Source organism: Chenopodium quinoa, unplaced genomic scaffold (genome assembly GCF_001683475.1).
Source record: "Chenopodium quinoa cultivar QQ74 unplaced genomic scaffold, ASM168347v1, whole genome shotgun sequence".
In the NCBI taxonomy this organism is placed as follows: Eukaryota; Viridiplantae; Streptophyta; class Magnoliopsida; order Caryophyllales; family Amaranthaceae; genus Chenopodium; species Chenopodium quinoa.
The window spans coordinates 809,650-832,198 of record NW_018743066.1 but is presented as its reverse complement, the minus strand read 5'-3'; the positions used below and the strand labels follow the sequence as shown (position 1 = coordinate 832,198).

The following is a 22,549-nucleotide window of genomic DNA, read 5'->3' as shown; positions in this document are numbered from 1 at the left end:
GAATGGTATGTGTATTATTGTGTTTGTCGTCTTGTCGGGTTGTGGTTAGCTTTGGGTCATACTTTTTTATTGTAGTGTATGCATAAATGAGGAACACCCAGTCAATTAGGCTGATTGACAAAATATGTAAATCAATCCCATTTGTGGGGCATAATCTGTCAGAAGAAATAATTAAATAATGCCTTGTACGGACGTTAATTGTAAGAAAGCAACGGAACCAATTTACACGTTAGGAACAGACGTTAATAACGTCGTTTACCTTTTTTTTCTTTTATGAAACACCCAAAATTTAATCCTAGCTAATTTACTCCGTAGAAAAAATTATTGTTGCTCCTTGATCCTCACCTCGATCTTCATTGGAACACTGGTGTACTCCTTCCCAGTTCGAGGGATGACAGAGTAGAAGTTCAATCTCCCATTGTTTTGGTCGTTTACCCAGGTATATTAATTCATTTTTGAAGATTTAAATTGATAATTTGTTGTGAGCAAATGGATTAAATTCTTCTAGTGAGAGTTTGATAACACACACAGTGGACTTAAAACTTCATGGGGGTCATTAAATTTACTTTTTTACTTTCTCAAAAAAAAAAAAAAACACATTTTTAACAGTGGATTGAGAAATTCATGTTCAACAATAAATAAAAAATTTTAACTAACAAATAATTAATGGGGAACCATATACTCGAGCACTTCGACCACGTACCACATATATCAATGAATTCGGTGAGTTAATTGGACTGCCGCAGCGCCTTGACTCAAATTCAAGCAACGTAATTGGCTCCAAATTCAGTAAAACCACAGCCACTACAATGTAAACTCAAAATCGCAGAGTTTATGAATTATCTTGGGATCGAATTAGTTGTATTCAATTGGAATTGCTCGAAGAAGTTGATTTTCAGTGGAGTTCGAATTAGAGTTTCGAAAGGGAAAGTGAAGGAAATTTTGTCTTCTGTTCATCAAGTACAAACAGCAGGGTTACGACCTTGACTAACCCAACGTTAGTCAATATTTGCCATGTCAATTTGCCATCCCAATTACATCTGGATTCACTTACATATTTACCCCTCACTAAATCATTGAAAAGACGAAATTACCCCTTGATTGACAAAGTTTGTAACTCAGCCTGATTAACTTGTATTTCCTCTGCATAAATAGCACTGTATACGCCAATATGTGGACTTTGGTCGGATCTAACCTACCCTTTTGAATATTTTGGCATGATAGTTAGTGGGCACAATGGCACATAAAACCAAATTTAGTCATGTCCAAGCCACAACACACACAACTCATCAAACAAAGATCATAATTTACTTCATGAAAGACGTGTTTATTCAGTAAATGTTGCAAAAATCTATAATTAAATTGATGTCATTGAATCAATGTGTGAAACTTAAACGAGTTTTTTTTTTTAACAGTGTTTTTTTTGTTTGTTTAAAGAGCCACAAGAGTGGGTGAAAAACAGATTATAACGCTGCTTCTCTCTCTAAAACAAAAACACTCCTCCTCTCTAAAAACAAAAACAGAGCCCCCTCAAACCACCCCTGCCGCCGGCGGCCAGAGCACCAGTGCTCAACCAAGGTCGTCGGCGAGCATTTCTTGACGACCTAGGCGACTATTCAAATGCGGTTCCTCCTAGTTATCCAAACATTCTAATTTTCTTGAAGAAAAGTTAGGGTTAGGGTTTCAGATTTCGATTTTGGGGGAACTTTTTTCGATCTTCTACCTTTCCAGATCGAAGGACTAGTGATTGGTTGTAATACACTGTTGTTCGGGGTGCTGTAGGTGCTGCTAACGGCGCATCTGACAGGGTTCTGCGGCTCTGCCAAGGTGTTCTTTATAATGGTCTCTCTGGTATGTCTTGTTTGGTTATGGAGAAGCTTGTTTTCTCTTTGTTTATCAGTTTGAACCTTAGTTTCTAGTTGTTTGGTATTTAAAGCTTGTCTTAGTTTTAAGTTTTTATGGATAAGTTTGAAGAACTTAGGGGGATTTTGTGTATTGCTCATGTTGAAAAAGATGATATATCTTCACATAAACTAGAGCTTTTAGTTGGAAAGTTGGAGAATCCTTATGGTATTCTGAAATTTGTTAGGGGTTTGAAAGATGAAGGTAATGCCTTCTACAAACAGTGTAATATGGGATTAGCGCTTACTAAATACTCTCTTGCACTCAAGCTATTATCTTTTGTTACGGTGGGTAATGATGAAGATAAATCAGTTTTTTCGAGCCTAGCTGTGTCTCTTAATTTGAACTTGGGTGCTTGTTATGTCAAAGAGGAAAAATTTGACAAGGTGGGTCAGTTGTGTTCTGCAGTTTTGTGTTATGATACTTCTAATGTGAAAGCTTATTTTAGAAGGGCGGTGGCAGATTTAGGGCTCAATAAACCCGAATTAGCTTTCATGGATCTTGCACAAGCAATTAGGATTGATCCGACCAACAGAGAGTTTCAACAAAAACTCAATGAGGTGATATCTTTATTGGGTTGGTCCTCAGATTTTGTTAATGAGGCACTTGCAGTTACAAGAGAGGATAAAATGTTTAGAGATTATGCTATAATTGGGAAAGAAGAAGAAAAGAGGAAGTTAGGGAAAAAAAGGGAAAAGAAAGGAAAGAGATGGTAGTGGAGATGGTTGTGTTCGTAGGTGTATTGGTGTAAAAGATGTCACCAAAAAGGAAAAGGATGTTGCTGGAAAATCTTTGAATTCGGAGGAGGGTAAAGTTAACCCTATCGATCAAGATCGAAGGCCCAACATTATTGATAACAATTCTGATCCGAAGTCAACTTCGGAAACAAAAAACCCAAATCTTACAGGGTCAAGTTATCGGTTTTGTAACCGAAAACATATTGATTCCTATTTGCATCTCACTCCAACAATGTATGGAGCGATTTCTAAAGGACGAACACTACACCACTATTGCTCTTCGAGGAAGGATTTTATTAGAATCCAAGTACTCGATCCTCCAAAGAAGATGGATTGTGTTGAAACTTAAGAAGTTTTTACACAATGGAGATTAGTCACCCCCCCTGTGAAAGGGCATGATAGGTGTGAAGCAACTCCAAATTTGGCACAAGATGATCCGACCACAGGTATGGTTGATCAAGTGTCATCGAGTGAAAGTACTTCGGTGCCCCTTCCAGTTGCTCCAGTCTACTCCCCGTTGAAGTCTGCTGCAAGCCCCAACAACCCCTCTTCTCAGAATTTGAAGTTATTGGTTTCTATTTGTCGTTCCAGAGCTAGAAGGAAAAGTCAATCTCTAAGAAGTTTAACTTCTTCTATCTTTACTAACCCTTTGTTTTGCAGGATGAGTGGCTCAAAAAGGAAAGCGTCTTATCCTACCGAACTCCTATGGCTTCCGAATAGAAAGTTGTTATATGGTTCTACCCCTAATGTTCTAGTGTGTACTTTAGTTTATGATTAATTTAGGAAAATATGGTAATTGGAAAAATGGGAAAAGTTGTCGAAACAATCCTGAAGATGAGGAAAAGGTTTGGAATGATGAGAGGATGAGTTTTTGACACTTTGGTACATCCCATATTACCCTTATTACTTGTTTTTTGAGGTTTGGTTGTTTTGGATCGAGAATAGTGGTAATAATAGTAGAATTACCCATAGTTACATTCTTATGACATCACTATTGTCAAATCACTATATTATGACAGCATTATATTTCAAAATTTCCCCATCATCAAAATGGAAACAAAACTCATTCTTAGTACTTTATAGACATGTTTATAGGTGTCTTATGATCTCAAACCACCTTATATGACACCAAGAGTCATCCCACATATTCAGTTCATTTTTTGAAAAAATGTCAAAAATTGACCTGAAATCGTGTATATAGCCTTCAATTTTGGACAATTTTTCACTTCTTTGGACCTGAAAACATATTTTACTGAGATGCTTTCCACGTACACTAATACACCTCAAGAGTCTATTTGGGTGGGTAAAACCATCCAATATGCCTTTAATATGTCAATTTACCCTTTTACGACTTGCACCGATTTCATAAACTCAAGGCCACCATGGACATTATGACACCATATAATGATCATATATGGTTCCAAATGACATTATATGACCCTGGGATGTATCCCCAAGTATCTCGAGATTTTCTGACACCGGGCCCCAAAACCTTCAAAATTGCCTAAAAAGTGTGAATTATAGCCTTCAATTTTGCAAATTTTCGACCTTTTTTTACCTGAAAACAAAAATTACCAAAAAGCTTCATATAGACCCTAATACCCTTCGGGAGTCCAATTGGGTGGGTGGAACCATCCAATTTGCCTTAAGCATCCAATTTTCCCCTTTTTGTACACGCCTCTTGTATTGGCTATAAGTTTTCAGGGGGCCTTTATGTAGCCGACTAATGGTCGTATATGGGTCCAAACAACATTATATGACCCCGGGATGCATGTTGTAGACTTTCGTGAATTTCTGACACTAGGTCCCGACACCTTCTAAATTGCTCTGTTTTCATGTATTATAACCTTCAGATTTGACTTTTGTACATCATTTTTTCACTTAGTGAGATTATGCATCTGAGTACTTCCATGGGTTCCCAAATGGACTTGGGAGGTTAATAGTGTCCGGAACCATCTCATTCATCCTTAATTATCATGTCTTAAGGCAAAGACGACATACCCTCAAATGATTGTTTGTATGCATTGCCCTTGGGTGCACATGCGGCAAGCCCCCTTGCACCATCCAACAACCCAACACATAGGCTTGTGACTTGTCTACATCCCATACTTAGCATTTTTTGGCATATAACATGCACCACTAACCTCGTTTTCCAAAACATAGGTGTTTTTTAGGGAATAGGGTGGGGGAGGGGATGAATCGAAGCAATATAGGGTTAAATCTCAGGGGACCCCTCTAACCTTGTTTTCCAATATATAGGTGTTTTTTAGGAATAGGGTGGGGGGGAGGGATGAATCGAAGCGACATAAGGTTGAATCTCAGTGGGTGGATCGTGGCAGCAGCAAGGCCACTCTACCACTTACAAATATCCCGTCGCATATTTAAGTTGTATGCAAAGGATTCAACCCGCTGCTCGGTAGGAATTGTACTTCCAGGCGGCTCTCGCGACGCATCCATCTTGCGAGATTAGCCTACAACACGTGCCCTTGGGGGTCGAAGCCCCTACTGTAGGGCAACAATCGGGCGGCGGGCGCATGCATCGCTTTTGACACGAATTTTGTCTTTGAGGAGTTCAGTCATAATCTACCACACGGTAGTTTCACGCCACTGGCTTTTCAACCAACCGTGAAGACCAATTTTGTGAATCAACGGTAATTAATTAGTTTTCACTAAATGTTGTTACAAAAAATGTCATATATACTCATCCTTCTTCACATGTATATTTTCTGATATAATCTGTATGTACTTTAGTATGTATAGTTAGATTTCTATAAAGAATGTAATGAATATTGAACTTTCCATTATTTTATGACACTAATATAGGAAATAAAGTAATTTTTAAAAGATAAACACTAATGTAAAAATGAAAAGAAGAACAATTTGTATGCACATACAGCTACTATGACATTTAACAACTACTCCAATTGTAGAACCCCAATTAGATTATCCATTTGACAAGTGGTTATAAGTGATAGTGTGGATTTTAATTTAGTTTATAACTATGAGATAAATCAGTGTCCATTATCATGGTGAATTAGTAATAGTAGGTCACTCAAATATCTCATATTTTACACAAATTTTTATTACTATCGATTACCACTTGATAGTTTGGTTTTGATGTTGGGTTGTAGATTTATAATGGACATCAGTATAGAGATTTGATATAATCTACGGAGTATAATATTTCATTATTGCTATTTATAACTAGCACGGATCGTCAAACATGCCGTTTATCGGTTTATGATAGATTAACCCGACCCGAATACCCGATGCATGTTATCAATCAATAATTGGGTCCGGTTTCCTCTCAATTGGGTTATCAAAAATCTATCAGTCGATCAAGAAGTCTTCTAATTGCTGAAGTCAATCTAAAAAACCCCAGAACCAAATCTCAGTCTTCTTCTTCCTGAAAAAACCACAAATTTTACAGAAAAAGAGGAGAGAGAAAGCAGAATCATGGCGGAAGATCTAGTATTGGACACAGCAATTAGAGACTGGGTTTTAATACCCTTATCAGTTGTGATGGTTCTCATTGGTGTTCTTCGTTACTTCGTCTCTAAGCTTATGCGCACCTTCCAAACCCCTGATGGCAAGATCGTCAAAGAAGGGTAATTCTCTTTCCATCTATTACGATTTTGTTACTAATTTGATTTTGGGGATGAATTTAATTGCGTTTTTATTGGGTTAATTTTTCTGGGTTGTAATTTGATTCGGAATTGAATTTGCAGGCAAGTGATAATTAGGGCAAGGAACTTGAGATCATCGGCTGATTTTATCCCTCTTAAATCGTTTCGAGCTCGACGTACCTATTACAGCAATGAGGTCCCTCTTTCTTTCTCTTGATTTTTGTAAAATTTAGCTTTTGAATTGGAATTTGGAGGAAGCTTGTTTACCTTTCAGCTGTAAATTGGTGAATTTGTTACTCCTCCCCTTTTTTTTCTGGGATTTTCGGCATTTTTGATAGCTTGGTTTTCACTTGTTAAACTATGGTGTTGTGGGTGTGGCTCACTTTGATGGAAAGCTTGCTATGTGCAGTAGTTTAAGCTTGGTGTTGATTAGTTGAACAAAAGATGAGATCTTGGCGATTTATTTTAAATTGGAGAGAAGTATTATGCTGCATTAGCAATAGTAATTATTCGAGCTATTATGATTTTGGCCTTCTAAGACTGTTTTGTTTTTTTAACTTGTGAATCTTGGTTGATTTCTTATGACCTGTAAGTGAAGAGTGTTGAAGATTAATTCATCCCTTGAAGTTCTTGTTCTATTAATACTCGCCATAGTAGAATTGAGGGATTAGTCACCATATAAGCGCATTTAGGATTTAGGAATCAGATGCACAGTAATGGCAATAAATTATGTAAATAGAAAATGGAGAAAATGAATTCTGTTGATACTTGAAAGGATCATAGCCATGTGGACGGGATAGTTGGACAAACCTAAGGAGCATTTAAGACCTTAAGAGGGTGGATTCAGCCATATCTGGGATTTCATTTTCACTTGAGGTGTAGGTTTTATGTCACTACTTAGTGGGGTGATGGAGTGGGAACTGAAGTGTGGTGACTGGTCATTTAGGAAAACTTCAAATGCGGCTCCTTCGTGATATATGATAAAAATAGTTTTGAGTTCTTTGGTTTGCTAACTCATACAGTTGGCAATGACAAGTTGGAAAGGGGAGAGGAAGCTGGCGCCTAGGGAGGAGAGAGAAAATGGGGTGGTCCTACTATGGGAGAGGAGATAGAGTAGAGTGGGTAATAGAGAGAGATAAGTGAAGTGGGTTTGTCATGGAGGAGGGAAAGAGAAAATAAGTGATATGCGAATAAAACAAACATTAATGGGTTTGTTATGGAGGAGGGAGAGAGAAAAGAAGTGATATGAGAGTAAAACAAACATTTTTCCACATAAAAGTTGCCTAAAATTGAAACATGTCAATTATAAAGAAACTTCCCTAAAAGGTATATGTGTCAACTAATTTGGAATGGAGGAAGTATAGTGTAGTGAACTAAGAGGTTGCACTTAGAGAATTTCTCACATATGCTATGATATGTGTGACAAGGGTTTTGTCCATTTTTGATAAGGAATGAGATTTGAGGTTCAGGGAATGTGTTGAAAAATCAACATCTTTATATGCAAATTGTGGCTCCTTGTTTGTTTTTTCTCATAATGATCACATACTAAATTTGAATGGCCTAGTTATCTCCATGGGTTGCATCATTATCTTTTCAAGTATCCTCTCCATTTCGTAATAATCGCAACACTTTCCTTTTAAATTATAATAATTGCTACACTTCCTTATTTTGTAAGGACCTACCATCATTTTCTTATTTCTCTCTCCTATTAACCCCACGTACGCTACTTTTTATTTATTTATTCTGTCTCCTATTAATTATTAAATTCCTATTTTGGCTCACACCCTATATTTTTCCTAAAATTATATGCCACACCTACTATTGTGATTATTATGAAATAGAGGGAGTAACTATACTTTGTTTGGAAACATGATTGAAGGGGAAGGAAGAGGAGGCAAAAAGGAGGAAGGGGAGGGAAAGAGAGGGATGGGTAAAATGGAGCTCTACTTTCTTTCCAACACTATATTTGGATAACAACAGTGAAAGGAAAGGGAGAGAAGAGAGAGATTGTCCTTCCATTTTCCTTCCAAAATCTCTCCTATCAAAAGGGAAAGAAAAATGGATCCCTCTCATTCCTATCCTTTTACTTGCCCTATGTCTTATCTAAATGAGGGAAATGATATCCCTTATTTTCTCTTCCCTCCCTTTTCCTCCAAATATTCCTATCCAAACATAATGCAAATCTCTCCAATTTCGAAATATGTTGTTTATTAAGGAAGAAGGACCTCTTGGGCTTTCCTCTCCATCCTCTTCTCTCTCTTGACCCCTTATCCAAACAAGGGAACTTGTTTCCCTACCTCTCCCTTTCTTTCCTTCCTTAACCAGTAACCCCTTTGTCCAAATAAGGGAACGTGTTCCCCTCCCTTTCTTTTCCCTTCCTTCAACCCTTACCAAATAAACAAACTTGTTCCCCTCTCTCCCCCTTTCTCTCCATATCCTTTTTTCCGAAGTATTAAGTTAACTTTGCATGATTTAATGTAACGATTCTATCTAAAGTTCCCATCTCTTTCCTTTCCCCTTGTGCCCCTTTCTTTCTATATCCTTTTATCCAAAGTACTAAGTTAACTTTGTTTGACTTAATATAACGATTCCATCTAAAGAGTGTAGAGACAGAGCTTTGGTGGGGCAGGAAAGTTGATTATCTTTGATGATGCTAGCTTTCATGAAAGCTTATTTTCTTTGTTTCTAGTTCTGCTTTTGCCTTTGAATATTTATAAGTTACAGTGTTTCTCGCAATGTATTCAGTCTTTTAAGGGACCACTCACATAGTGGTTCCTTTCCATAAATATTATATATCTACATATTTGCTTTGATATGCTTGATAAGGATTTGTCCATTTTTGAAAAAATTGAGCTGCAAAGCTGATATATGTGCTGTAATAATCATTTTTATACACTACACAAGTACACATGATGTTAGGATCTGGCTGAAGTTTTACCCATGAGAAGGGGTGGGAGAGGCTGTTTTTCTTGATGATGTAAGCTTTCACGAAAGATTGTTTTCTTTGTTTCTAGGAGGAAGCCCCAGTTTATCAAAATGATAAACTTCAAACGTTTATCAAATGGCAAATTAGTAAATAAGTCGCCTCGGTTTTCGCGAAATTTGTTTTTATATTATTTCTTCTGACACGGATTAGCTGGCACAAACAGAGCCTGTATGTTAACGCCTTGCTAACGGGTAAAAGCGACATTATCAATGAGAAAGTACAATACCTCTAAGATTAATCAATCGTGAGCTTCAATGGGGGAATTAGTGAGCTTCAATGGACAATCACCATTTCTCCACCGGATTCTGGCGGCTTCCCCGCCAAATAAAACTAAAACCCTAAGAAAAAATAGAGAAATCAAGGGCATGGTTAACTCTATAGGGTAGGGGTTTTCCGACCTCCTCCATTAAAGCTACTCGTGAGCTTCAATTCCTCCATTGGAGCGTTACAGAATAGGTCTCAAAGGGGATGAAAAGAAGAAAAAATTGAAATCAAGGGGATGAAAGGAAGAATAAAAATAAAGAGAAGTCAAAAGGATGAAATCAAGAACAGAGAAAAAGAAGAAGAAAAAGAAAGAGAAATCAAGGGAATGAAACCAAGAGTAGAACGTTACAGTATTGAAATCAAGGAGATGAAAGGAAGAAGAAAGAAAAATTGGGCAAGAGAGAGAAAATGTTACTAACGTCTTTAATATGAAAGTTAATGTTAGTAAATGTCAATGTCATTTTTACCCCTCACTAAACATTTTAAAGTACATTTATACCCTTTGATAAACATTTTAAGTTTATCATAGTGATAAACTTGAATTTGCTCTGTTTCTAGTTCTGCCATTATTTTCAATAGCATAGATTGCAGTGTCTGGCAAAGTGGCAATATATTCAGTCCTTTAAGGGACTGCTCCATAGTGGCTTCTTTTATTTAAATTGTACATATCTACTAATTTTCTTTGACTTGTGAGGTAATGGTTTGTCTTTTTTTGACAAAATGAGATGTGAGGCTGAGAAATGTGCCAAAATTTCAGTTTTATACGCCATGCACAATATGAGGATTCTGGTTAGAGGGTGTCCAAGGAGAGGGTGCGGCATAGGTTGTTTTTCTTTTATGCTGAAAACTTTGATAATATCTTTTTTTTTTTTGTTTATAGTTCAGTGGTTGCTTTTCAACACTGTAGATTGCAGTGTCTCCGACAATGAATTTAGTCTATAAAAAGACTGGGCGGACTGCTCACATATTTCCTTTCCTTAAATTTTAATTTTCTCAATATCCTTGTTCTTTGGGTTTACTAGAGGTATATATTGCAGCCATTTAGGTACGTCGTCTTCATTGATATATTGATATAGGCAGTTAGGTACCCCTTTTCATGCCCTGTTTATGTTCTTCAGAACTCTGATTGCGTTTAGTTCGATTGGTTTTTGTCTATTCTAGAGTGCATTTTAGCAGTTTGATTTAGCAAAATTTCGAATGCGTTTTTTGCATTTTAATTTGTCCCTTTTGTTTTCCACTTTATATTCCCCCTCCTCTTTTCAAGGGAAGCCCCATACAATGGAGCTGACATGTCTGTTATGCATAACTATTTGCCAAATAGGAAATTGACTGAGTTCACTTAAAAATGCAGGAGAATGGACTTCTTCATGTACCCAAAGGACAAGCTCCACAAGCTCAAGCTCAAATGTTCTCTGACCCAAACATGGCCATGGATATGATGAAGAAAAATTTATCTATGATCATTCCTCAAGTAAAGGAGTTTCTTTAGTTTGCATTGAATTGATTATTTACTTTTGTGTATTTATTAATCCTTCTATTTCTATTTGCAGACTCTCACTTTTGCTTTCGTGAACTTCTTCTTCTCTGGATTTGTGGCAGGTCTGCTCTTTTTCTTCTGTTTATTCTAAAGAAATCTCTCTTCTCTGTGTTTGATGTTTAAGGTTACCTGGTGTCTTTCTTATTGTTTCCTGTGCATGTTTTATTTCTTAGCTCTTTCATCTCATGTTGAGTTCTAACTTTCATCTGTTGTTATCTGTTCTCTCAATTTCTGACCCTAGTTCTAGAAATCGCATGAAATTCTGAAGGCTTTCCTTGACTTGGAAGTGTCTTTTATGCACTCTGAAATAGAAAATGTTTTGTTTTTGTTTTTGTTTTTTTTTTTTTTTGGTATATACGAAGTATGTATAACATGGCTATCTTCCATTTCATCTGTAATTTCAACATGAGAGTTTTATTTATTTAATTGTTTAATATTTTTTTTTTTAATTTTATTATTAACACCTTTTTGCTGATTTTGCAGCCAAAATCCCATTTCCTCTGACCCAGAGGTTCAGGTCAATGCTCCAGAATGGTATAGACTTGAGCACTGTTGATGTGAGCTATGTCAGCAGTCGATCATGGTAATTTGTTCATTTGAAATATACTAGCTGATTTTTTCTTGCGGAAGCTGGATTTTTAGGATAATGTGCATGCTTTCATGTTTGATTTTAAGTTCATTTCCCATTTTTATTTATTTTTAATTTTCTTTTCTTTCAGGTATTTTCTCAACTTGTTTGGACTACGTGGTTTTTTCAGCTTGATTCTAGGGGAGGAAAATGGTATATTTTTATTACTGTCACAATATTGTTCAGCTTGATTGGATCATTAAATATCTAGAGCAACCTATTTTTATATACGAGACTTTTTCCCTTTTAATAATTTGTATCTACTAATATTTATATCTATTTTATATTTATATTTAGCTATGGATGATACGCAACGCATGATGCAAATGGGTGGATTTGGCTTTGACCCATCAAAGGTATGCCTTTTCTGATAAAGATAGCAAGGGTCCATGTATGGCAAATTCTTGAGAACAAGAAATTATTGGCTCTATGGTGGTTGGGTAGCCCCTTCTCTTAAGTTGGCCCAATAGTGTAACACAGGCTTTTTGTCTGCCTTTTACCGAAAGACCTCAACATTCATGAACTACATTAGAGGGTTGGCTATCTTATTGTATGATTAGTAAGGGGATTCAATGGGAAGGGGAGGTGTGAGCAAAGTATTCTGTTTTACTTGTTTGAATAAAGATCAGGTTTGATGAGGGGAAAGTGAGATAATTTAATAGGGTAGAGTAATCCATTTTGTGCCCTATTATTGGTTGTAAGTTCAAATATTACCAATTTGGTAAGTTTTGGTAGGAAAAAGCAAAAAACATACAAGTACCATCTTCATTTGTCGTTTCATTCGTTTTATTCCAAGAAGAGAGTATTTTTTTTTTCTTCTCTCCTATCTTTCTTTCTTCCCTTCAAAGTTATGCACTAAAACTCTAAAAAGTCCATACCTAAATACCATATGGCTTTTGTTTTTTGTGTATGATACTTAAATATCCTTGAATCCTTGAGGCTATGTCCGAGTCATCTTTAACCCAGAACATGTTATTGTTCAGTTACTAATTTGTCTACCCCGTAAATCCCTGACAACTCTATTGATTGATATGATCGTTAAAAGGTATTTTTCTGATTTATAACGATGGATTTTGCTTTTGTGGAATCATAGAGCTTGGGTGCTGAGAAAGATGGGCTTGACATCGTTCAGCATGATTGGGTCCTTCCCAAATTTGAGCAGCGAGCTGAGGCAGTCTTGAGGAAACTTGTCAAGTAATGAAATGCTCGAAGCTTCTTTAGGTGCTCTATAGAATTCAAAGAGTTCAGACTGGCATTCAAATTCTTATCCATTGAGCCAGTATATTCATCGTTTAACGTCAAAATTTTACATCTGATTCAGGTGCTCCTGATTTTCTGATTTTGAAAGAGTGCAGGAAATTTGCGCTTTAATTTACCAGATTTTTGTAATTATATTTGATGCACGATGCTTTAAGTTTTCTAATATCGGATGTCATCTTGTATAAGTAATTCCTAGGCATTTACAGATTTACTGCAACATGCAAATGTAACTCAGCTTGATTATGTCCGATTCATAGTACAATTAGAAGCAAAATATTAATATGTTTTGAGGTTATTGTTTTCTCATCTTACATTAGGAGTACTATTGGGAGGCTTTTGAGAGTTTATATCAGATTTGCAGTACTAGATTTTCCTTCATTTATTCATAAATTGGCGTTGGTATTTCGGCGTTGACTAAAAGCACTAGAAGTATAAACAAAAATTATTTTTGACAAGTTAAAATTCAGTTTTAATCAGTTAATTTAGTTCTAAGCAGAAGAATTGATGATAATCAGTAGAACTAGACTTGATAGCTGCTAAAGTTTTAATGGAGGACCTCTTGGATCTCTTAGTAATGATATTTTTTGTGAATGCTAGCATTGACCCGGTTAGTATAGCGTCGGGACTCTCAAGAACGGTCCATGATACGAGGATAGGGGCGGTAGCGAGGGATGAGAGGGGGACTGTTGTAGTGGCCGCAGTGAGACGCGAGGCGCAGTGGGGTGGTCTGTGGAGGTGGCAGAAGCAGCAGTGTGTCAGGTATGGGTTGCAGCTTGCTCAGAGCCTGTGTTTCTATAAGGTCCACCTTAAAAGTGATGCGCGTAAATGCTATGGGTGTCAAGCAAAGGGTCATTGGACGTCGTCTATAGTGCTATACACCTTTTCACCTTATTCTTGACGATATTGACTCTCTTTCTTCGTCTATAGTCTTTTGCGTGTTCTCTTTTGAAAGAAACGGGGAATACCTTAGCTCACTTAGTAGCCCGGCAAGGTGGGATACAAGGGGTTGCAATGAATATGTATGTTTTGTTCCTTTCACTGACGGATATTGATCTCTACTAATATTATCTCTATCGTTTTTGCTCATTAAAAAACAAATTTGTCAATAGAACTAGATGAGGAGATCAATTAATCCCAAGTCTACACTAATGTACTTGTATATAGATTATATATAATTACTCCTGAACTTTGACAAATTCTTAATAAGATGTGTGCATCCAAATTATCTCTTACTACCTTATAAAATCACTACTTATAAAGTACTCGTATTATATTGTACAATTACTCATTTTGATGAAGGTCATTTCTTAAAGTAACCATAATTTAGTCATATAATATAATGGCCTAAATTATTGGATATTCTGTTATCCTACAAACATAGATTATTACTCTGTATAAAGTTGTGCACAAATGGAAGAAGATCAAGAAATGTAGCATCAATCTTTTCCAATAGAATTGATCAACATGCGTTTGCTTTCTCGTCGTTTCTTATAGAAAGAGATTGAAGGAAACTAAAGAGAGATGGTCAATAAAAGTGGGGTTTTGCTTTTCACAATAATTGAGCTAATATATGCTTATATTTCATGATTATGGTAAATTAGGGGACACCACATTAATATATTTATAAAAGTGATGGGGTTGTTTAACTAAATTATCCCAACCAAAATTAAATTATGACAAAAACATCATACAACAATTTCACACGGAACAAGTATATTTGTTGTAGATTTAAGTCATTTGTTACATTTTTAGGGTGGACAACAATGCCTTGACATTAACGTATTTCCAAAGACAAAAAGAGTTTCATTTTTTGAAGCAACAAAGACTTGTAAATTGTAATTGCATAGCTTAAAAGAGAATCTAAATTGTACCCATCTAAGAGAGAAACAAGACGATCCCAGGGATCGGAGAAGATTCCAAAATATTTTGAAAATCGATTGATTAGTATTCTGCTCTCTATATTTCTACATAATTATACGGAGTAATTAAGTTTAATACATAGTAATAACATACTAGCATTTACTATCGCGAAACATTCTAATGTGAGTTTAAGGTTACATGCAAAAGGATGTTATCTTAAGATAGAGAGTTGAAGATGATAGAATATAATGGATGTACTAAATCGATCAATCATGAATGACTCTAGAATACGCTAAGCAAGTAAGCAACTCGACAATTTCACAAAATAATTTATTTTTTTCTTTTTCATTATTTAATTATGAGATTGTAATATTGTTATTAATCACACTCCTAATTTCCTAAATATATCCCTACTTACAATTATAATTATCATAAAATTGTGAATGAATAAGTTTATTCAAGAAATAATAATTGAAATAGGTTTTGAATAAAAGTTTAAGACAAGCATGCCCATCGGTTAGCTTTTGAGGTATAAAGTAAAAGAGTGTCTTTAATTAATTTGATGATTTAGTTGGGATGTTTTCGGAGAAACTTAGAATGATACAGGATATAATTTGACTAACTTAACTCAAGTAATGCCACGTAGTCCCACTTTATTTAAATGGTAATTATCAAATTCCCACTTTCTTGGACAATTATAACTATTCCTCGGACCAATGGTGGATTAATGGTATATACCATGAAGTTGTAAAAGAGAAAAGTTGTACTAAATATGCCACAAAACTATAAAGAAGTTTCTATACCATTTAACCTAAAATGGGATGTTATAACTAAAGAGACCTCTTAAAAGTTGTACTAAATACCTCTTAGGGCCTGTTCTGATTGACTGAATCGAGCTGAACTAAACTGAACAAAACTTATTGGAGCTGAATTGAACTGAACTGAATATTTAATGAGAGAAGGAAATTAAGAACTGAACTGAACTTATTGGAGCTGAAGTAAACTGAACTGAGAATAATCTGAAGAGAACAGGCTCTTATTATTGATGATCCAAAGTCAAGGGACCAAATCTTTAGTTCAATTGTCAAATTTTCATGTCGCGCCAAAATTAATGGAATATAATTGAGTTTAATAAAACCCTCATTAAATTGATCATTATAATTACTATTATATGTCACATGAAATAATGTAGCCAGTGATCTAATATAAGGGCATGTTCTCATTGAATGAACTCAACTGAACTGAGCTGAACTGAACTGAACTGAACTGAATATTTTATAAGAGAAGAAAATTAGGAGCTGAACAGAACTGAGCTGAACTGAACTTAACTGAACTGAGCTGAACTGAACTGAACTGAATTGAATTTCAACGTAAAAGAACATGCCCTAACTGCATTGTTTATTAGTTAAAATGCATTGCATGGTTATTATATATATAAAAAAAAAACATTTGAAATCTCAAATATACCTCATGGAACTTCTTAAAATGTCAATAATAGCTAATACTATTAAGGTCATCATACCTCATGGACCATGTCTACCTATGATTATGCACCCATAATTAAAATTTTTCATTCATGCTTATGAGACTATTTCCAATTCAATGTCGGACGATTTTTTTAAGAATAATTTATGTTAATCATTTTTTAGTTGCCTAATAATTACTCGTACTAAGCTAAGATCATCCATCATTACGTCAAAGTTAAGATTTTGTCACAAACAATAGGACTACGAGGCCAAGAGGAAAAACTTAGCCAGAATCACTATACATATTATATTATTGGTTACTATATATAACAATAACACTAATATGCATGCGCTTAATTCAATAATACTAGAAATAATTTATCTTGATAAACTGTCAAAAAATTATACTACCTTTGTTAAATATTAGTTGCAGCTTTGAAATACTTTATGTCTCACAAATTATATTTCAAAATTGCAACTAATATTTAACGAAGGTAATATATCATACTTGTGAATAATGAAAAACAATTAATAAAACATGTATAGAAATATTATTGAAGAACTATCACCACAAAATCAATTCCTCTAAGGCCACCATTAGTTGTGAAGTTCGCTCGTACCTCAATTCAAGTGGATGAGTGGCCCTCAACATTACCAATTAAAGTATAAAAATCCACTAAAATTTTAACTTTTTTAAGTTCAAAGTTGATAGTATTAATCTAAGATTATATAGTACGTTGGAATAGTCCTTATTGGTCTTCCATATAATTTATTATTTTTAGAAAGTTTACACATCTTATATTACATGGCAACTGTATATAATAAACCTAGCTGTCCTTGATCGACTTGGGTTGGGTCCCATTAACAAACATCATGGGTTCCATATATATATCTCATCAAATTATTAAATTTTGTGGGGGCAAATTTAATAAAACATTTGAATCGGAACATCAGAGTATATATATGGCTCAACAATAACATAAAGTTCCATCAATGATCAACCAAACATAAACGCCATACGAAATATGGTGTCTTAGGTTAAGGCTTTGTAACGCTCACACATGCCATGTCGTTATATATATATATATATATATATATATATATATATATATATATATATATATATATATATATATATATATATATATATATATGTTCTTTGACCCGAACTAGCTCGATCTTATTATTATCTGATTACTTGACTAATTTTTTTTATTATTTAAATAATTAGTAATCGTTTATTGTATTAAGTTTTATTACTTATTGAATTGAATTTGAATCACGATCTATATATTCTGTGATTGAATAACAAATTGATGTACAGGAATGATGGATATATAAGCTTCTTATATTCCAAAACTGCTTTTAACAATTTGACTTTTAACATTGTCAATGCAAAAAAATTGACAATTAATGTCTTTAATATTTTATTTATAAAAAGTTGATATTATTGTAAGCCTACACAACAATAACATAATATAAAACTACTTGATAATATTTGTTTTATGTATTAGTAAAATAATTATACAACCAAAATTGTATATATACTTGCATATATCATTGTACAAATTAAAGAGAAACTATTTCAATTATTTGGTTCAGATATAGTATAAATGTAGAAATGGAAAGAAAACAAAGTTTGCAATATGGATGTATATTGTTTTGAGCTCTTGTCAATATCATTTATTAAATTCCTTACGTAAATAAAAGAGAAATGTCCATGTTACGTGCACCCACAATTTTCAGATAAGTATTAGATAAAGTTATGTATATTTAAAAAATTAATAATAAAAACACTTAATACAACTTGTCGGCTTCCCATATCTTAATATTATAAAAATTCTTATATACATTTGGGTGCATTTAAAAGTTTTTTTTTTTTTTTTTTTTTTTTTTTTTTTTACATATTTGATGATTATAACTTGGATAAAATGAGCAGTAGTAGTCAAAATAAGAGATAATCATCAACTAACAAAAATACACACCCTTACTAAAAGAGCTGTAAATTTAATGTTTGTAAAATCTTCACCAAAGAAAAGCATTAGTATTTATTATATTTGATGAGATAATAAAATCATCAAATAGTGTGTTTAATTTACTTTATTTTATTTGAACTTATTTTAGTATGTCACAAAAAAAAAAAAAAAAAAAAAAAAACTTTAGTATTAATAAATTGAATATGGTGAACCTTTATATCATCAAATTAAAACTTATTCTAACTTATTTTTTCTTAACTTTCTTATTTTAATTTATATTTTACAAATTATATACAAAAGAATTAAGGTGAACAAAGTTGAAAATAATTGGATGGTTGATGCAAATGCACAACATTCAATGTGCATACGTTATAGATTAAGCCTAATTTCAAAGAACATGAAGACTTTCCCTCAAAAAAAAAAAAAAAAAAAAAAAAGAAGAACATGAAGACTAACTCTAGTGAATATAGAACATGAAAACCAACATATGTTCATTGGAGTTAGTCTTCATGTTCTTTAAAGTTAGGCTGCTTATTAATGTTCAACGTATGCACATTAAGCAGTGTACATACATATGCCTCCACCATTATATTTGCTAGCCTAAGACAATAGTTGATCTCCATATACATAATGCATGTCCATATCAATGTAACCCATATTTATTCTTATTCTTATTATTATTATTATTATTATTATTATTATTATTATTATTATTATTATTTTATTATTGTTGCTAATAATCAATCTTTGGCTCCATTGAAAGATACATTGCAACTCACATATTGTACTAATTCTTCATATTCATAATTATATACTACGTACATTATTTTATAACCACAAAACAAAATAGATTTGTACGTGTCTGAATCCTTAATTACAAGAAGCTAATTAATCAGGATTCTACCTAACAAAATCTCCAAATTAACCTGTACTTAATTATATTTTAATTGAAACATATAATGACATTTAATAGTGCAACTCTCATGTGTTTTGATTGTAATTAATTCGTGTTGATTAAGGTTAATCTGAAATTATGTTAATAATCCTGTTCTTGATACCTTAGTGGCTTCAATCATAATGGCTTTTAAATAGGGTTTGTAACTTTGTATGGGGTTGTACCTTTTTATGTGGGTCCACCTTTCACCGCCCCTAAACTTTTGGGATAGATGACTTTACAGATCAATATACCTAGGCTTAGACAGTTAGGCAATGCGTGGTAAATTAGAAAGAGAAAATTAATTAAGGTGTTCTTTTAGTACAAAGTTTTTTTGGCACAAATTGATGATATATATTATACAAGTATATGAAATTTGGGAGAGTACGTACCTTTTAGTATATTTAAAAGTGGGTGACATAAATAATTTTATGATGCATCATTTGGTTGCCAACAAAATAATTAAATTAGTTCACAATATACTTATATATGTTAATATGTATGCTTTGAGATCTACAAATATGATCATACTCCAATATGAAATTATACTATGTACTATTTACCAAAGAGTCTGCCTAATAGTATAAATCGACGGTTTGCGTATGATAATACATAGGTTTAATTTTCCTTTCTTACATTTCCCCCGTTTAGTATTTTATAAGGCCTTGTGAGTTGTGGCTATCCGGATCGGATAGAAAAAAAATCAAGTAATTAACGTAAGATAATTTTATACAATGTTCATTCTCTTCTAACAATAAGTCAATAATAATCCGATATACCTTTGAGAACTCCAATTACTTATGGATGAAATTCACTTGTCAATATAATAATATCGATTCAATCAACATCCAGTCACTACAAGGAACAACTCAAATACATCCAAAATTAAAGGAGCAAAGCAAATGATGAATACCTTTGTACTAGTGAAACAATAGTAACTTAGTAAGGAGGTAAATTTATTCTACCTTGCATTATTATTTACAAGACTTTCCCTCTATAGGTAGATATAGATGGAAAGACAACCATGAATGAGACATACAAAATAGGTTAGAGTTACTATATAATTTCCTAATAAAATTAACCTAATCACATGTTAATTTAACTAAACCTAAAATTTTAAAAAAATCATCTCCATTAATGTGGAATTTTTGTGGCCGTTCATTTAGTTCAAAGATTAAATTGATGGTGGGTAAGGCTATAATTTAGTTAGGGAGAAAGGAAGAGAAATCTGAATAGGATCAGACGTGGCAAATCAGATCATAAGTGTGCTGATTAGGAAACAGATTGGATTATGGTCCCACATTTAGATTCAACTTTGGAAAGGGCGGTTCCTAAAGTCTAAAATGATCAAATCTATTGATTGATGATAGCTCTTGAGGAATATACATTTTGAGTGTTTTGTCTAAAATGTATACTTGTTTTCTTTGTTGATTGTCACAAAAAAATTAAAAAAAAAGTGATAGACTAATTAAGTAATTAGGCTTTGAATACGACCCCTAATAAATCAAAACCGATAGAATAAAACTTATTGTGGATTTCAACGATTAGCCTAATTTTAAAATTATCGAATTTGTCATTTTATATGGTATCAATAGCCACCGTGACAATTATTTGCAACTATTAGACATTTTCCACTCACAATTTATGGCAAATTATTATAAATTAAATAATACGTAGTATGAAATAGAGGTACTAAATATAATTCATTCACCCTTTATTTTATTTGAACCAGTGGTACTATATATAATTTATTCACCCTTTATTTCATTTGACGCTTGGTATTAATTAGAGGGTCCATGCCTCATCCTTTAATTTGCCACCTTCATAATTGATAATATGTCTAATTGACGGCATAGTGCTAATATAGGCTCATGTATTAATGTTTGATTCATGCTTAAATTTTCTACTTATATCTCATATATATATATAATATGTAATTTTTCATATACGAGTATTATTTTTTCTTTCTTTTTTCAGTCTGTATTTTTAGCAAAAATTCCCAAGTTTTATCAATCAAAGAATTAAGTGTAATAGTTTGGGGTCCTCCATCTTAATTATGTACCATTTGTTGATTCTTTTGGTCCCACCTTGAGCACCGGCCGACATAATATAGCTAAGCTGTTTAATTTGCTTCTTTCTCCGTAGTAATTGGTCTTTTGGAAAGTGATCTTCAAGACAGCTTGTAAATGACTTCGACCTTTAATACTCTTGTTAAACAAAATTTTAGCCGTTAATGCTGTTCATCAATGTTCTACTCAATTGGATAACACTCGTATACAAAGTATGGAGTATTATTCTTTCAAACGGGTAATTATTTGTGATTGATTCTACCATTATACCCTTACTAAATATTGTGATAGTATGAAAACACTCCATAAATTAATGTTCGTTTATGTAACTATTATTTTCCCGGTAAAAAAAATAACAAAGAGAATGTGTAATGTCATATGAGGGCGTAAATTTCTTTACTTAAATCATTTCTTGACGAGAATTAATGAAGAATATTTGGTCACCTAATAATGTTAAGGATCTGTGATTTCGTACATGTACCAACATTGTTTGTTACCCTAAAACATTGGAACGTTTTTCCAATTTGAGCTCTAAACGTAAACTAATGACAAAAATGGTTGCGTGGCAAAACTATTTACCAAACTAAGCTTCCACGGTAAATCGCTGTCTCGGACAGCGTTTTACCCCTGGTTTTTTTTTAAAAAAAAATTCAACTACAACTATTTTATATGTTCAACATAAAGCGCTGTCTCAGACAGCGCTTTATGCTTGAACATAAAGCGCTGTCTCAGACAGCGCTTTTCTGCTGGAAACAGCAACCAGCATCCAGGCAGAAAACAAGCTTCAGCAAACAGCTTGCATGCTGCAGTCCTCCAACAGCCACCACAACAGCCAGCTCCACAGCCCTACCCCACCACCGTCGACCACCAACTCCGCCACTCCCCACCACGTACCACCACCATATTCTGGGAGTTCCGTCAACTTTAAGCACTGCAGAAAACTCGAAACAGCCCAACAACAGTCCAACCACCAAATTAACTTCAAAGCACACACGGAGTCATTCAAAAAAGATTTATTATATTAATTTCATAAGTGTTATGTACATCATTACACAAAATAACAGGGAATACAACAGATAATACTAGCCCGACTCATTTATTCGGGGTAAAGGTCCTGCCTCCTGAGTGTCGGCCCTCCGTCTGACACGTCGCCGCCTGTAATGAGTGACGGTGGTGAATGGGTCTCGGGGCGGTGGGGGAGTCAGCTGACTGGACGAGGGGTCCTCCTGGGTACCAGAGGGCGCAGTACTGTGGATGTTGTAATCCTCTGCGTGTCTGGGTGACGTAGGATCACATCCACCGCT

General features: G+C 34.1%; 2 protein-coding genes across 2 annotated transcripts; both read left to right on the top strand.

Annotated features, from left to right (window-relative positions):
• The first annotated feature begins 714 nt into the window (after nt 1-714).
• Nucleotides 715-3,359, top strand: LOC110731137 (sperm-associated antigen 1-like). Its single transcript, XM_021910971.1, has 6 exons — nt 715-723; nt 1,783-1,851; nt 1,968-2,578; nt 2,640-2,815; nt 3,014-3,210; nt 3,300-3,359. Exons 1-6 carry the CDS (start codon nt 715-717, stop codon nt 3,357-3,359), a joined length of 1,122 nt encoding a protein of 373 aa, XP_021766663.1.
• A 2,736-nt stretch (nt 3,360-6,095) lies between these two features.
• On the top strand, nt 6,096-13,244 carry LOC110731251 (ER membrane protein complex subunit 3-like). The gene is made up of 8 exons (XM_021911094.1): nt 6,096-6,247; nt 6,368-6,461; nt 10,867-10,986; nt 11,066-11,114; nt 11,536-11,635; nt 11,772-11,833; nt 11,978-12,036; nt 12,774-13,244. Exons 1-8 carry the CDS (start codon nt 6,096-6,098, stop codon nt 12,876-12,878), a joined length of 741 nt encoding a protein of 246 aa, XP_021766786.1. The 3' UTR covers nt 12,879-13,244.
• The last annotated feature ends 9,305 nt before the right edge of the window (nt 13,245-22,549 follow it).

Bases quoted from the DNA above. Each gene is read 5' to 3' on its own strand.
- LOC110731137 (XM_021910971.1), top strand. The intron at 1,852-1,967 runs GTATGTCTTGTT...TTTATGGATAAG, and splicing joins TCTTTATAATGGTCTCTCTG to TTTGAAGAACTTAGGGGGAT. The intron at 3,211-3,299 runs GTTTCTATTTGT...TTTGTTTTGCAG, and splicing joins CTCAGAATTTGAAGTTATTG to GATGAGTGGCTCAAAAAGGA.
- LOC110731251 (XM_021911094.1), top strand. From the start codon at position 6,096: ATGGCGGAAGATCTAGTATTGGACACAGCAATTAGAGACTGGGTTTTA. The intron at 6,248-6,367 runs GTAATTCTCTTT...TTGAATTTGCAG, and splicing joins GGCAAGATCGTCAAAGAAGG to GCAAGTGATAATTAGGGCAA. The intron at 11,115-11,535 runs GTCTGCTCTTTT...CTGATTTTGCAG, and splicing joins CTTCTCTGGATTTGTGGCAG to CCAAAATCCCATTTCCTCTG.